Below are 16,079 nucleotides of genomic sequence, written 5' to 3'. Positions count from 1 at the left end.
TTAGGTTACTGAGTTATTGAGGCTGGTAGAATCACAGAGTACTGCAATCACTAGGACTGGCAGAATCACAGAATACTGAAATCATTAAAGTTATTGAGTTACTAAGACTGGTAGAATCACAGAATACTGAAATCCTTAAAGTTACAGAGTTATTACTGCCGTTCCAATCAGAGGACACCAAACTAATTACCGTTACTCGGTCATTAACGCCGTCCCGATCACAGAATACCGAACTAATTATTACCGTTACTTGATCATTACCGCCGTCCCGATCACAGAATACCGAACTAATTACCGTCACTCGGTCATTACCGCCGTCCCGATCACAGAGTACCGAACTAATTACCGTCACTCGGTCATTACCGCCGTCCCGGTCACAGAGTACCGAACTAATTACCGTCACTCGGTCATTACCGCCGTCCCGATCACAGAGTACCGAACTAATTACCGTCACTCGGTCATTACCGCCGTCCCGATCACAGAGTACCGAACTAATTACCGTCACTCGGTCATTACCGCCGTCCCGATCACAGAGTACCGAACTAATTACCGTCACTCGGTCATTACCGCCGTCCCGGTCACAGAGTACCGAACTAATTACCGTCACTCGGTCATTACCGCCGTCCCGGTCACAGAGTACCGAACTAATTACCGTCACTCGGTCATTACCGCCGTCCCGGTCACAGAGTACCGAACTAATTACCGTCACTCGGTCATTACCGCCGTCCCGGTCACAGAGTACCGAACTAATTACCGTCACTCGGTCATTACCGCCGTCCCGGTCACAGAGTACCGAACTAATTACCGTCACTCGGTCATTACCGCCGTCCCGGTCACAGAGTACCGAACTAATTACCGTCACTCGGTCATTACCGCCGTCCCGGTCACCGACACCGAGCTCCCGCTGTCCCGCCCGCGCCGCCGCCGCCGCCGCCGCCTCACCACCGCCCCCAGCGGCCGGCGCCGGCATCGCCCCGCCCCGCCCCGCGCAGGCCGCGCCGCCATGGCCGCGCTGCACGCCAAGGCCGGCGGGCCCCCGCAGATCCCGGACACCCGCCGGGAGCTCGCCGAGCTGGTCAAACGCAAACAGGAGCTGGCGGTGAGCGCCGGGGAAGGGGCTCGGTGCGCTCCGGGTGGCGGCCGAGCGGCTCGGGGGAGGGAGCGGCGGGGCCGGAGCGGCGCGGCCCGGGCCTGCTCCATGCGCGGCGGTGTTCCCGGCAGGAGACGCTGGCAAACCTGGAGCGGCAGATCTACGCCTTCGAGGGCAGCTACCTGGAGGACACGCAGATGTACGGGAACATCATCCGCGGCTGGGATCGCTATCTCACCAACCAGAAGTGAGTGAGGGGCGGAGGCGCTGCCCACCTGCCCGCCCCCCCCCCCTCGCCCGCCCGGCCCCGCCATCCCGCCTGTCTCTGTTTCAGGAACTCCAACAGCAAAAACGACCGGAGGAACCGCAAGTTCAAGGAGGCCGAGAGACTCTTCAGCAAGTCCTCGGTCACCTCAGCAGCGGTGAGTGCCGGGATGGGCGCAGGGGGATGAGCCCTGACCCCATAACCGTCCCTGTGCCCACCCCTCTCCTTATCCCTTTCCTTGTCCCCGTTCCTGCTCCTGTTTCATCCCCATCCCTGTCCCCATCCCTTTCCTTGTCCCCATTCCTGCTCCTATTTCATCCCCATCCCTTTCCTTGTCCCCATTCCTGCTCCTGTTTCATCCCCATCCCTGTCCCTTGGTACCTCGGTCGTGCCGTGATCACCTGCAGAATGACTTCCCCGTTTGAAGTCCCGTACCTGCCCTGGCTCCCTGCCCTAAGCATCCCCATCCCAGCCTGCAGCCTCTTCCAGAGCCCCTTTCCCGGGTGCCTGTGGGTGGGAGGATGCCTGTCACTGGTGTCACTGCTGTCCCCTGGCTTTGTCTCTGCCCCAGACCCCTGGTGTCTCAATGGGGCACTTCAGAGGGATGTGTCTGTGTAACCTGGTCTCCATGCTTTGAGTGAATCCCTGCTTGGCTTGACATCCCGTTTGGTTTTCCAGGCTGTCAGTGCGTTAGCTGGAGTCCAGGACCAGCTCATTGAGAAGCGTGAGTGTCTTTGTCATTTTTCTCTGAATTTGGGGAGAATTACACTCTCCCCACCATTCGGCCCTGTCTCAGCCTTGCAGATCTGGGCTGGACTCAGGCTCCTGTTCCCAGTCCCTGTGTCTGGCTGCTCCCAGCTGTTGACTTCCTACGTTCTTCCACGCTCAGCAGGGGTTTGTTGTGTGTGAAAGGGATTGAAATTTGGTGCTGTTTGGAGGAAGAGGCTGGACGAGCTGAAGCACTGTGTCAGCCACAGGAGATGTGGGGAGGGACCACTCACCTCCAGGATATTGACAAAAATGTTTTTGTGATCAGCACCAAGTGGGATGTGATTCCTCAGGGCTGAGGAGCAGCTTCCTGTCCATCCTGCAGAGTTGTCTCCCAGGCTCTGTGATTGACCTGAACCACCTGGGCTGCAGGGCTCAGGTGTTTCTGCTGCTGTTCTGGGGTTGTTTCTCCCATTTCTCCCACTTAGGGCTGTGCCAGGGCACCTCACCCTGGTGCTCACCTGGGTTTGTCCTGCTCTAGGGGAGCCGGGCAGTGGCACAGAGAGTGACACTTCTCCAGACTTCCACAACCAGGAGAATGAGCCCAACCAGGAGGATGCTGAAGAGCTGGATGGCTCCGTGCAGGGTGTGAAGCCTCAGAAAGCTGCTTCCTCCACTTCCTCTGGGAGCCACCACAGCAGCCACAAAAAGAGAAAGAACAAAAACAGACACAGGTCAGTGGGACCAGCAGCCTGCTCGCCACAGCCACACCTGGACAGTTGGCTGGGGCTGGATTGAATTTATTGCCTGAGGGGAACCAGTAACACGTAGGAATAATGGGCAGCTGGGGCCGGTTTTTGGGTGGTTTTCCTGGTTTTGGAAGAGGAGGGGAAAGCGCTGAGGAAGTTGAACAAACAGCACAGGGTGCTTCTGGGCAGCTTCTCCAGCTCTCCCATCTCTCCAGGATAAAGCTTCTTCCTTCCAGCAGGTCCTGACCTCCTGAGCTTGCTGCTTGGTTTCTGCAGAGCCCAGTAGGACAGGAATGTTAGTGCTTTTTTTGAAGGAGGGTGGAAAGCAAATGGGAATGTTTTTGGGGTTTTGGATACTCCCAGTATCTGGATTTCCCCTCCAGCCCCTTCCAGCTCTCACATCCCAGCCAAGTCTCAGTGCTGGTATAGAGGAGTTGCTGTGTCACCTTCACCTCCGAGTGTTTTTTATTAAACTGACCTGAAATTCACGTGAAACAGATTCCTTGAACTCTTTTCTGGTTGGATTTACCTGTCCAGCTCTGCCCCTGAGGGCGATGAGCTGGTCCCTGTGCCCTCAGCCCGGGCTGCTGGCAGTGACAGTGCCTGTGGGTCGTGCCCTGGGGGAGGAAAACCACGGAGAGGGGACACTGCAGAGCTGTGCCCCTCTGCAAGGATTGCTGAAGCTGGGGCGTAAGGATTTAATAGAAGTAATGGAGCTTTTAAAACTTCCCAGTGTCTGTGCTGGCTCTGAGCTGTTGGCTCTGCCTAAAGACAGGTTCTCCACTTTAAGGGACCTGCCATGCAATTAGAGAAAGGGTTTAAAGTGGTAAAAGTTTACAAGGTGGGGCTGGGGACAGTTGGGGTGGGGACATGAGGTAGGTACAATGCTTGAAAAATGCTTAACTCCTTTCTTTGCCTTCAGTAAGTGTTGAGTCACTAGTGTGCCTTTAATACTTAGGTCAGAATTTCCTTCCTACAGCAGCCTGAATTGGGCAAATATCTGAAAGGACTGGATGTCCCTTTGGTTCCTCATGAGCTGGGAATCCAAAGAAGTTCAAATCTCTTTTTTTGCCTGTAGATATTTGGAAGAAGTTCAGGAATAACACGAGAAACTACATCCGTGAACAAGCCCAGAGAAACAACCTGTAAAACTGAAGTACAGCTTAAGAAAACTGCCATTTCAAACAAATTATAAAATATTCTCCCTGGACAAACCATGGCCAACAACATGGTGGGGTGCAGGGCAGGTGCTGGAACTGACATAAATCCCTTTGCTCCGGTCCATGACCCGGACTTTGGGGACTGGAGCTGGGGGGATGCTGCCCCCCAACAGGTTGTGTGGCTCTGGGTTCCCTCACATTCCCCCTCTGCAGCTTTGGCTGCTGCTGCCAGGCCAGGCTGCTGGACAGAGGAGCCCTCCCCTGCTCACCTCTGGCAGCTTCTGTGTTCTCCTCGCTCCGAGGGGCTCAGTGAGGCAGGAACCGACTCTTTGTAATGCTTAGCAGGGCCAGATAGATACTTAAAAAAGATAATTAAATTTGTCTTTAATAAAAGCTCTGTTAAAATTGTGATTGCTGTTACTGACTGTCCCCTAAATTTTGGCAGACAAGACCAAACAATTCTCAAGTATATTTAGGCTAAAAACACCCCAGCAACAACCCCGTGCAGTGATCCAGGCCCCACAACCCCACAGGTGCTCCGGCCAGACCTGTGGCTCTGTCCCCTGAGAGGTGTGGCACGAAAAAGAGAAAAATAAAAAGAAATGTTGGCTTTTCTCTTTATTCAGAAGCTCTTCCATTTGCCAGCACGACTCTGGGTTTCACTCCCCCATTCCTGGAGAACCAGGAGGTGCTGGGAAAGGGCCCTGCAGGAGCGCTGGGGGTCCCGTGTGGGGAGCTGGGGACCTTTGGCTGCAGGTGCACACAGGGCCTCAGGTGTGGCTGCAGAGGCTGTGCTGTCCCTCTGCTCCCTCAGTGCCACATCACAGCAAGGCCAGGGTGGATATTTTCTGTGTGCTCGGCCGTTTTCATGGCTAACATGAGGGAACTCGGTGCTGTTCCCTCTTAGCAGTGCAGTCCTGGAGTGGGCTTCCATGATCAATCCTTCCCCGCCCGTGCCAGCTGTGGGCAGAGCTGTGTCTGCAGGCTGTGCTGTGGCACTTGTGTCAGGGGGTGGGACAGTCACCAGGCTACTCAGCTCTGCCCAAACGTCCCTGGGCCACCACTGCAGGGCCAGCAGCGCTGGGGGTGTGGGGGGAAGTGCCCAGTGCAGGGTTGGGCACCGAGTTCTGTGTCACCTGTGCCTAAACCAGCTGGGCCTTGCCCTGGCAGCCCAGCCCCTTCCCCAGCTCCCTAAGCCCACCCTGCTTCCTGAGCCCTCACCTTGGTTTTCCAAGCCCTCGGGTTCCTCTCCTGCCCCTCAGCTCTGCCCTCTGTGGGTCTGGCAGCTGCAACTCTTTCAGCTCCTAAAATCCCCCGTGTAAACCAAACCCACCTCTCTGCTAACACCTCTTGTTCCCAGAAATCCTGTGGGGAGGGGGGCTCTGGGTTGCCAACCCAGAGTGCTTTTTGTGTCCAGTCCTGGTTAAGATATCTGAAGAACTCGATGGTGTTTGAACACTGGTTTTATTATTTATTTTATTTTATTTTTTAGCAATCTCGCTAGGGTGGCTAATCAATTAATTGATTTAATTCATTAGTATATTAATTTCTATTGCTTTCTTCCTTTCAAATGCTGCCCCTCAGCCCGTCTGGCATGTTTGATTATGACTTTGAGTAAGTTTGACTTGAATTAGTACTTGTGCTGTGTTGTTAGTGTGTAGACACCGATGTGCCTTTTGAGACCTCTCTAACCCCTAGTTTATCTGTTTAATTGTAGGTATGTATATTAGGTTAGGCTGGGAAGTTTTTTTTAAAAACAGAAAAGCGTGATGGAGGTAACATTTTATTTAATAACTTCAGCAAATTATAAATTAACTTCACTCTTCTTTACCTTTCTGTTTCATATTTAAATAGATAAAACTTGTTAACTTTAAAACTTAGTTTAAAAACTGATTCTTTTGGCTTTGCTGCTTAAGGAGATAAGTATAGACTTGGATATTTCCTTTTGGAAAAACGTACTAAACTCAGTAACTTGGGCTTATATAATCCCTGTCATCCTAACTCCTCTCTCTATCCAAGTAAATAACTCTCACACTATGTCTGGCTAATTACCTGTGGCATAGTTACACCTCTGGCAGATTAAATTAACATGGAGCATGCCTAGTTCCCCTTGTTCACCTGCCTAAGTGCCCTGTGATTGATTGTGCCCCTTGATTAACTCTGTCTGGGAGTGGATGGAATCTGCTTTTTGGCAAATAATACCTCGAGTCTCCTCTGCTGCTCTCATGCCCAGTAACCCTGGGAACAGCCCTGGCTCAGCCAGTTGGGAATGGATGGATTAACAGTAGTCTCTGTCGTAGCTGTGCCCTGTGCAGTAACTCTGGTGTTGGGTCAGGTATTGACATGGACGTTTCTCTTGTCTTTCCAACCACAGGATTGATCTCAAGTTAAACAAAAAGCCAAGAGCCGTAAGTATCCGTGCTCTGTCTGTGTTTTCATTGCTCACTGGAGGGGCTGGCTGACTCCCATGCTTTAAAAACCCTCCTTCTGCTGCTGTCATTTGAGTTCTTACTGTCATGGTTGAAGGAGTCACAGCGTGAGGTCAGCGCTGTCCCCTGGCTGTGACAGCAGCTGAGCCCAGGTGGGCTGTTGTGAGCCCGGGTCACAGCTAACTCCTGTGTGCTTCTCATGGAAAAAGCTGCTTTGCATCCTGTTGTCTTGTCATGATCTGGAGCATCAAAAGCATCTGGTTTGAGTTGATACTCAAGGTTGGAAGGGTCCTTTTTGATGTTTAGCCACAAGAAAAAGATCTGTTTTGCCTGCAGCTAGTGGTGTGTGAGATGAGAGAGGACTGAGACCCCCAGCTCCGAGAGCAGAATCGGAGGTGGGAAGGTGTTAACGTGCATGTGCTGTCCTTTCTCTGCAGGACTACTAGAGCCATCAGTGCTGATGCTCCTGGGATTTAGGTCTGTGACTCCCCACTGAGAAGCCCTGAAGCAGGATGGCAGCTGCAGCAGGAGTGACTCGCTCTAAGGGACTTGGATGGGGGGAGGAAATCCTGGACCGTGTACTTTGCATCATTTTTAAATCACCTGAGTTGCAGGAAGACAAAGGTGGTGCAGTAGTTGTAGTAGTTCTGAATTCCTGACTATTCTGTGCTTCCACCTTGGTCGGGAACTTCCTGAAATGGCTGATACTGCTGCCCCCCTGTCACCTGCAGACCCTCAGAGAGGCATTTCCTTTTCCACTGGAACTGGGATAGGATTCAGTGTGTCCCATCCATGTTGTGAGACTTAGATTACTTTTGTTGCTGATATTTAGCTCTGCAGGTTTGTTACTTTGTTTTTGTTTTGTTGGTTTCGTTGTGCTTTTTTAAAAGCTGAAGTGTATAGTTACAAGTTGACTTCGGGTTTCTTTGTTTAGTCCGTGTAGTGGAAGGTTCTTCATTTTGTGGAGCAGCTCTTTTGATTCTTACTCAAGCAGAGAAGGAGGTAGTTTAACCCTTTTCTCTTACTTTCATTTGAAACACCATCTCCCAATATTCCTCAGTGCACTAGGTGCAGGAAGGGCCAGAGCTCAGAGCCAACTCTTCGCTGTCGCTGACTTTGGGTGGGTCCTCTTTTTAATACAAACTTCTGTCATTTGTACATAAACAATAAAAGTTCCATGTTTGTCTCTTCTCATGGTTTATTCAGAGCAAACTTAGACTCCTGGTGCTTTTTAGTGTCCACCTGCTTTATGGGGACTTTGCTGGAATTCTTCCCCTTTGCACTGGAGCTGTTCCTTATCTGTGGCCCATGGGAGGTTCCCTTGGTGCTTTCTCTCCTCGGGGTAGCTGTAACTAAGTTCTGCAGGGAGTGCCAGGCTCTGATCTGCAGTTGTGTTTGGCTGATCCAGCTGCAAGGCAGGACTGGGATGTCCGTGATTCTGCTGGTGAGGGCACATTGCGTACAGATCAGGGGTGAGCCAGCTGGATTGTCCCTGGAGCAGGACAGGGGAGTGAGGGCTGGGTGCTTCTCACAGCAGCCAGGTCAGAATCTTGGTATTGTTGTTGAACTGAGCTTTCTTTCACTCAGCATGGGGAGTTGTCTTCTTTATCAGTGCTGGGATGTGTTTGTGTAACCCCTGCTGCTGGAGGGAGACGTGGGAAAGGGGCCACGGGACAGGGCTGCCACTGAGTCCCCGGAGCGTGAACGGCCTTTGGGACAGTGAAGGGTTCATGTTCTGCTGCACCTCTGCTCCCCTGGGGTTCGGGGTCTTCCCCAGCTTTCTTCAGGCACTGGGAGTACATGGGAGCAGAATTCCGCTCTGGGCTGTGTCTGATCTGGGGATCAGGGCAGCTCTGTGTTTGTTCCCGGTGGGAGCTGGCTTATCCTGCAGGGAGCTGTGCCTCTGCTCGGGGACTGCTGGCTGCTTCTCCACGGGGGGGTCAGGATAGAGCAGCTTAAAGGCCAAGCTGTAAAGCTGGCCTACTTCTGTGCTTTAAGTCACGGAGTTTAAGTACAGGGCGGTCGAAGATCTAGGAAACATAAACTACAAGGCCTTGCTCCTCCATAGTTCTGGAAAAAGGAATTCTCTCAGCTGATGGTTGTGATTCCCTGGCCTTGGTATGATAACAGTTCTGCTGCTGCTGCTCCAAGCAGGGTTGGCTGGAACACCTGGATTTCAGAGGCTGAAGTCTCAGCTGCACCTCTGACCTCAAGGAAAGCTGCCAGACTGTTTTGGGCAGAACATTTTGGAGAAGCAGCTCAGAGCCTGTGTGCAGGCAGGTTGTGTGGCAGAGTCAGCTCGGCCTTCCCTGTGACACATCGGGGTGCTGCAGGGACAGTGGGGAAATGCAGCCATTTCTCCCTCTGGCTGGTTGTCACCGAAGGAGGGGACAGCCTCTTCTGCCCAGGTCGATGTCTGATGGCAGCAGCCTGAGGGGGGCACATTGATCGGGGCAGAAAGAGAAAGGGCAAACACTTGATTAAGTCAAAGGATCAGCTGCTCCCTGCTGAGTTCTGACTGCAGTAGTTGTGCCTACAACTTCCATTTGACTTCTGAACACTTCTGTTTTACTTCCTAAAGAGCCTGAGTGACTAAAGGCCCCCCCAGGATGGCCAGTGCCTGGGCACAGGAGTCAGAGGGAGCTGCACAGGCTTTACCTGAATGCTAATTTAAGCTAAAAGTAGTGGTTAGAAATATGTCCAGAGTCCTTTGCTTGTGAAAAATAAATCCTGAGCAAAGAAAAGTGTAGAAGAGCAGCCACTGTCCTTACGGACCCCAAAGGTGAAGCGTTAGGGAAACGCTAATCCCTGCACAACCTCGTCACCAAGAGGATTAGGCAGGAGTTCATCCGGTGGCCGAGGGGCAGCAGGGGCCGCGCCCGGTGCATGGCTGGGTAAGGGGGCAGCGGGGAGGGGGCAGCGGGGTCCTGCCTGCGGGGATCCGGCCCCGCAAACACTCCGCGGTTCCCTCTCGCTGTCCTGGCTCATGGCGAGTCGGGATGGAGCCCGGCATCGCTCCTACAGCGCCCGGAGCGAGGGGCAGCCCCGGCTCTGAGCTGTGTCTCCCGGTCCGCAGGTGCCATGGGCCGGCAGCGCGCCCCGCCCGGGCCCTGCTGGCGGCGGCTCCTCCGCGCCGGGGGCTGGTGGCTCCTGTCGCTCTGCGGGACGGCGCTGCGGGGGCTGCGGGGGCTCTGGAGCCTGGCCTGGGTCGGTACCACAGAGCCCCTTCCCCAGGGATCTCCAGGCTCCTGTGCCGGCTCCTAACGCGGCGTGTGGCCGGAGCCAGGGCAGGAACGCTGCTGGCTGCAATCGCTGCACCGCTGCTGCTGCGGGCTGGGGTTTGTTGCAGCTGGGCAGGGGCAGGGGTGCTGCTGGGTGCAATCGCTGCACCGCTGCTGCTGCGGGCTGGGGTTTGTTGCAGCTGGGCTGCTGGAGAGCGGGGAAGCTCCCTCACAACACCCGGCTGCGGGAGCCTCGTCCCGGGGCTGGTTTTGGCTCAAGGCGCTGTGTGGTTGTGCCCACCGAGAGCCCTGGGGACGCAGGGACACCGCTCCAGGCTCTGCACTCCGCAGGGCAGGGGTGAGCCGTCCTCTCCCCCAGGTCCTGCTGATGTGCTACAAGAGCTGCTGGGATGGCGCCTTCCAGGTCACCGAGGAGGTAACTTAACTCCCCCGGTGGGGAGCGCCGCGGAGCTCGCCAGCCCCCGTGTCACTGAGCCCGGTGACACGGCCAGCTGGGTGGCACCAGGGGGGTTCCCCAGACAGGGTTGGTGCCATCGGACCTTTGAGTCCCCAGTGTCCGTGTTGGCTTCCAGCTCGGCACAGCCCTGCAGCTTAGACTGGAGGGGAGCGAGGAGGATGCGGACTCCGATTCTGCATGGGAGCCTGGACACACAGGTGGGTCCCTGTCCCGGGGTGTCCCTGGGGCTGGCAGTGCCGTGGGGCTTGGCAGGAGCTGAGCTGTGGTGCCAGGGCAGTGGTGGGGCAGCAGCAGCGTGGCGATGGCAGCGAGGCCGTGCTGGGGAGGCTGGAGGCTCTGGAGGCCGACGTCCGCTTCCTCTGCACCGAGCTGGGGGCTGAGAAGCTTCTGTGGAGCAGCCGGTTCCTGGAGCTGCTGCGGGAGCAGCAAAGCCTGCGCCAAAGGGTGAGTGCCCCGGGGGGTGCCAGCCCTCTGTCCCTTTCCACAGCCCAGACCCTCACAGCCTGCTGCAGCTGCAGGAGCTGCCGTGGCAGTGGAACAGTGCTGACAGCCCCGAGCTGCTGGGGGAGGCAGAGGACCAAAGTGCCAGTGGGAGTGAGGGAGAGAGCCCAGAAGGTAAGGGCTGGGAATTGTGGGGGGCACAGGGAGGCAGTAGCTGGGGAGGGGGTGATGTGCTGGACCTGCCACCAGAGCTGGGGATGGGGGCAATGTGCTGACCTCTGCTAATGGGCAACATGGGCAATCCACCAGCTCCCACCTGGGTGCTGGGCAGCCCAGAGAGCAAGGTGCTGGGAAAGGCTCCCTGTTCTCTGCATCTGTTCCCCCCAGATGCGTGGCTAGGTGCTCCCACCGGTGTCCCCCTCTCTCTCCTATGCTCTTTTCCAGGACACCGGTGGATGGAGGCACCTCGGCAGCCACGTGGCTCCATCCAGCCTGACAGGCAGAAAATGTAAATGAAGGTGTGAGCAGGGCCTCAGCAAAGCAGGAAGGATCCACACACTCCTCCCTGCCCAGGCCCTGCAGGACACAGGCCAGGCTGGTGCAGTCCCAGCTGCATCCCTGCATGTGCCTCCATCCCTTGGTGCTGGCTGGGCCCGGCCCCATCCAGCAGAACTGCACCATTGCCCAGGAGCAGGAAGCAGCTGGAGGCGGGTCAGGACAAGCCACTGGCCCTGGGTCTGCCCCAGGACACGTCACAGCCCTCCCTGCCCAGGGCCGACTGTGCCCCACAGCGGCTGGCTCTGGTGAAGCCCACCCAGGAGCATCCTCCTGCTCTGCTGCTCCTTGGGAGGTTCCAGGAGCACGGAGTCTGGTCAGCGCCGGCTTCAGTCACCTTGCACCGGGCTGACGGATTACAAAGCTCACCCACTGACTTCCCCATTGGCTGGAGCCATCCTCTCCCTCAGCTGCTCCCGCACATGGCGCAACCCTGGGCCGGCTCAGGGACACCAAGGGGACAGCCAGGGCACCCCTGGGGACAGCCGAGGCACCCCCAGGGACAGCCAGGGCATGCCCAGGGACACCTAGGGGACAGCCTGGGCACCCCCAGGGACACCTAGGGGACAGCCTGGGCACCCCCAGGGACCGCAGGGGGACCCTCAGGGACACCTAGGGGACAGCCTGGGCACCCCCAGGGACCGCAGGGGGACCCCCAGGGACAGCCGGGGCACCCATAGGGACACCCAGGGGACAGCCTGGGCACCCCTGGGGACAGCCAGGGAACCCCCAGGGAAAGCCAAGGCACCCCCAGGGACACCCAGGGGACAGCCAGGGCACCCCCAGGGACAGCCAGGGCACCCCCAGGGACACCTAGGGGACAGCCAGGGCCCCACCAGGGACAGCCAGGGCACCCCCAGGGACACCGAGGGCACCCCCAGGGACACCTAGGGGACAGCCTGGGCACCCCCAGGGACACCTAGGGGACAGCCTGGGCACCCCCAGGGACCGCAGGGGGACCCTCAGGGACACCTAGGGGACAGCCAGGGCACCCCCAGGGACAGCCAGGGCACCCCCAGGGGTTGAAGGGGCCCCCCCGCTCCAAACCCAGCACGGCCGCCAGCGTTGCGGCCCCCCAAAAACCCATGGCCGCCCCCCCGAGCTGATATCGATCTCCCCCGAGTCATCACTGAGCCCCCCGAGCTGATATCGACCCCCCCACAGCATCACTGATCCCCCCCCGAGTGTCACTGACCCCCCCAATGTCACTGATGCCCCCCCAATATTCCATTGATCTTCCCTCAGCGTCGATGACGCCCCCCCCAAAATTCCATTGATCCCCCCCACTTGATCCCGCTCTTTTCTCTCCTCTCATTTCCCGCCTTTTTTCGTGGGGAACGCCCCCTGAGGGGTCCTGGGGAGGGATTCTGGAGGTCCGAGGGGTGAATTTGGGGTTTGGAGGGAGGTTTTTGGAGGTTCCAGGGATGGATTTTGGGGTTACGGGGGGGTCCCAGGGGTGGATCTGGGGTCCTGGGGAGGTTTTGGGTGGTCCCAGGGGTGAATTTGGGGTTCATGGGGAGGGGTTTTGGGGGGTTTTTAGGGGTCCCAGGGGTGAATTTGGGGTCTGGGGAGGAGTTTTTGGGGGTCCCTCACCTGCAGGGCGTCGCGGGTGGGGCAAGGGGAAGGGGCAGCAGGGGGGGCCCAGCCCACACCCCCCCTTGGGCTTCAGGAGGGCGTCGATGAGACCGAAACAGCTCGGGGGGAGGGGGGGTCAAAAACGGGGGGGGGCACGGGCTGGAACCCCCCAGTGCCCCCCAAACCACCCCCAGGGCCCCCCCCCCGACCTCCAGGAGACCCCAAAACCCTCCTCAGGTTCTTTGATGCCTCAAATGGGCCGCCCAAACCTCCCGAAGACCCCCCAAAGCACCCAAAGCAGCCCCCAGGACTCCCCCCAGACCCCCCAAAACCCCCCAAACCCCCTCCAGGAAAACCCAGGACCCCCAGGATCCCCCCAAATCCGCGCCCCCCTCACCCTGAGGTCCCGTTTGAGCCGCTCCACGTTGCGGACAGGCACCAGCTCATCAAGCCCCAAGCACCAACACCTGCGGGACTGGGATGGACTGGGAGCACTGGGAGGGTGACCAGAGAGAACTGGGATGGACGGGGAGTGGACGGGGATGAACTGGGATGAACTGGCAGGCGTGTGGGGGTCGATGGTGGCCACACGGTGCCTTACTGGTCTATACTGGGATGGGTCTAATGGCCCCAGGGGAGGGGGTGAGGCCACACTGGTCCAGACTGGGAGGGGTGTCACCATGGCGCCGGAGGCGGAGTCGAGGATCCGGGCGAGGATGGGACACCTAGGGGACAGCCAGGGCACCCCCGGGGACACCTAGGGGACAGCCAGGGCACCCCCAGGGACACCGAGGAGACAGGCGGGGCACCCCCAGGGACAGCCGGGGCACCCCCAGGGACAGCTAGGGGACAGCCAAGGCAACCCCAGGGACATCTAAGAAACCCAGGACACCCCCTGGGACACCTTGGGGACAGCCAGGGCACGGCCAGGGACACCTAGACACTGACCCTGGCTGTCTCTGGAGGTGACCTGGCTGTCCCCTAGACGTCCCTGGGGGTGCCCTGGGGGTCCCCTAACTGCCCCGGGCGGTGCACTGGCTGTCCCCTTGGTGTCCCTGGGGACAGCCTGACTGTCCCCTGCGTGTCCCTAGGGGTGCCTTGGCTGTCCCTGGGGGTGCCCTGGCTGTCCCCAGGGGTGCCCTGGATGTCCCCTAGGTGTCCCTGGAAACGCCCTGGCTGTTCCTGGGGTGCCCTGGCTGTCCCCTAGGTGTGTCTGGGGGTCCCCCGGCTGTCCCTGGGAATGCCCTGGCTGTCCCCTAGGTGTCCCTGGGGGTTCCCTGGCTGTCCCTGGGGTGCCCTTGCTGTCCCTGGGGGGGCCCTGGCTGTCCCTGTGCGTGCCCTGGCTGTCCCCCAGGTGTCCCTGTGGGTGGCCTGGCTCTCTCTGGGGGGGCCCTGACTGTCCCCTAGGTGTCCCTGGGCGTGCCCTGGCTGCCCCCTAGGCGTCACGGGGGGTGCTCTGGCTGTCCCCTAGGTGTCCCTGGGGGTGCCCTGGCTGTCCCTGGGGTGCCCTGGCTGTCCCTTAGGTGTCCCTGGGTGTGCCCTGGCTGTCCCCTAGGTGTCCCTGGGAGTACCCTGGCTGTCCCCTGTGTGTCCCTGGGGGTGCCCTGGCTGTCCCTGGGATGCCCTGGCTGTCCCCTAGGTGTCCCTGGGGTTGCCCCGGCTGTCCCTGGGGGGGCCCTGGCTGTCCCCTAGGTGTCCCTGGCCGTGCCCTGGCTGTCCCCTAGATGTCCCTGGGGGTGCCCTGGCTGTGCTTGGGGGTGCCCTTCCTGTCCCTGGGGTGCCCTGGCTGTCCCCTAGGTGTCCCTGGGATTGCCCTTGCTGTCCCTTAAGTGTCCCTGGGGGTGCCCTGGCTGTCCCTGGGGGGGCCCTGGCTGTACCCTAGGTGTCCCTGGGCGTGCCCTGGCTGTGCTTGGGGGTGCCCTTCCTGTCCCTGGGGTGCCCTGGCTGTCCCCTAGGTGTCCCTGGGATTGCCCTTGCTGTCCCTTAAGTGTCCCTGGGGGTGCCCTGGCTGTCCCTGGGGGGGCCCTGCCTGTCCCCTAGGTGTCCCTGCGAGTGCACTGGCTGTCCCTTAGGTCTCTCTACGGGTGCCCTGGCTGTCCCTGGGGGTGCCGTGGCTGTCCCCTAGGTGTCCCTGGGGGTGCCCTGGGTGTCCCTGGGCGTGCCCTGGCTGTCCCCTAGGTGTGCCTGCGGGTGTCCTGGCTGTCCCCTAGGTGTCCCTGGGGGTCCCGCGGCTGTCCCTGGGGGTGCCCTGGCTGTCTCCTAGGTTTCCCTGGGGGTCCCCCGGCTGTCCTTGGGGGTGCCCTGGCTGTCCCTTAGCTGTCCCTGAGGGTCCCCCTGCTGTCCCTGGGCGTGCCCTGGCTGTCCTTTAGCCGTCCGTGGGGGTGCCCTGGCTGTCCCTGCGGGTGTCCTTGCTGTCCCCTTGGTGTCCCTGGGGGTGACCTGGCTGTCCCTGGGGGTGCCCATGCTGTCCCCTAGGTGTTATTTGGGGTGCCCCGGCTGTCCCTTGGCGTGCCCTGGGTGTCCCTGGGGGTGCCGTGGCTGTCCCTGGGGTGACCTGGCTGTCCCCTAGGTGTCCCTGCGTGTCCCCCGGCTGTCCCTGGGGGTGCCCTGGTTGTCCCTGGGTGTGCCCTGTGGGTCCCCTGGCTGTCCCTGTGGTGCCCTGGCTGTCCCCTTGGTGTCCCTGGGGGTGCCCTGGCTGTCCCTGGGGTGCCCTAGCTGTCCCTAAGGTGTCCCTGGGGGTGCCGTGGCTGTCCCCTAGGTGTCCCTGGGGGTGCCCTGGCTGTCCCTTGGGTGCCCTGGCTGAGCGGGGCCGGGAGGTGCTGACCCGCAGCGCTCGGCTCCGACGCCATCCTGGGCCGAGTTTCTTGGCAGGAGGCAGCCAGGAAAGGCAGGGACGGACCCGCGGCCAGCCCCGGCTTCCTCCCGAGCCAGCGGCACGGGAAGGGGCCACCTCAGCCCCCGATGTCGCAGGGTGGAGGATGTGTTGTCCCCCGGGGGGTGACAGCTCGCAGCCATAGGGTGATGCTTTGCTGTCCCCAGAGGGGCTTGGAGGGCTCCTGGGGAAGGTGACTCCACCCTCCCCTCCCTGGGGTGGCCCTGGGGACATCGAAGCGTCCCGTTTGGGGGCGGACACACCAAACAGGCCGCTGGGGCACAGCCCTTCCCGGGGCAGCGACCCTGCCCTGCAAGGTGCCAAAAACGCGGCGCGCGGGTCCTTCTGCGGCGACATCAACCCTGAACCTGCCCCACACACAGGACGGAGCCGGGATCTCAACCCCATCTCGGTGCGTTTCTGCAGCTTAAGGGGTCAGGGAGGCGTCCGGACATTTGTGTCCCCTGGCCGGACATCTGTGTCCCCCGGTCGGACGACGCTGTCCCCTGCCCGCGGCTCAGCGGCAGGGCTGTGGT

General features: G+C 59.3%; 1 protein-coding gene across 6 annotated transcripts; it reads left to right on the top strand.

The window, feature by feature from the left end:
* The first annotated feature begins 944 nt into the window (after positions 1–944).
* MEAF6 (MYST/Esa1 associated factor 6) lies at positions 945–7,613 on the top strand. Of its 6 annotated transcripts, none has more exons than XM_066204416.1 (8): positions 949–1,099; positions 1,222–1,337; positions 1,425–1,512; positions 2,034–2,079; positions 2,605–2,797; positions 5,557–5,586; positions 6,347–6,380; positions 6,839–7,613. In XM_066204416.1, the coding sequence occupies exons 1-8, from the start codon at positions 1,004–1,006 to the stop codon at positions 6,845–6,847; spliced, it is 612 nt and encodes a 203-aa protein (XP_066060513.1). In that variant the 5' UTR covers positions 949–1,003; the 3' UTR covers positions 6,848–7,613. The 6 variants fall into 6 exon arrangements, 5 of the variants coding, with proteins under 5 accessions (XP_066060512.1, XP_066060513.1, XP_066060514.1 ...); XR_010723865.1 differs by lacking the exon at positions 5,557–5,586 and adding an exon at positions 5,690–5,747 and having other exon boundaries at positions 955–1,099; positions 6,839–6,893; XM_066204417.1 differs by lacking the exon at positions 5,557–5,586 and having other exon boundaries at positions 952–1,099.
* The last annotated feature ends 8,466 nt before the right edge of the window (positions 7,614–16,079 follow it).

This window comes from Chamaea fasciata, unplaced genomic scaffold (assembly GCF_029207755.1).
Source record: "Chamaea fasciata isolate MVZ Bird 193981 ecotype frontalis unplaced genomic scaffold, bChaFas1.0.hap1 SCAF_26, whole genome shotgun sequence".
NCBI classification, from domain to species: domain Eukaryota; kingdom Metazoa; phylum Chordata; class Aves; order Passeriformes; family Sylviidae; genus Chamaea; species Chamaea fasciata.
This window is presented reverse-complemented; position numbering and strand designations above follow the sequence as displayed.

Coding starts and splice junctions, on each gene's coding strand:
- MEAF6 (XM_066204415.1), top strand. CDS start 1,004: ATGGCCGCGCTGCACGCCAAGGCCGGCGGGCCCCCGCAGATCCCGGAC. Junction 1,100..1,221: donor AACGCAAACAGGAGCTGGCG/GTGAGCGCCGGG, acceptor TGTTCCCGGCAG/GAGACGCTGGCAAACCTGGA. Junction 1,513..2,033: donor CCTCGGTCACCTCAGCAGCG/GTGAGTGCCGGG, acceptor TTGGTTTTCCAG/GCTGTCAGTGCGTTAGCTGG.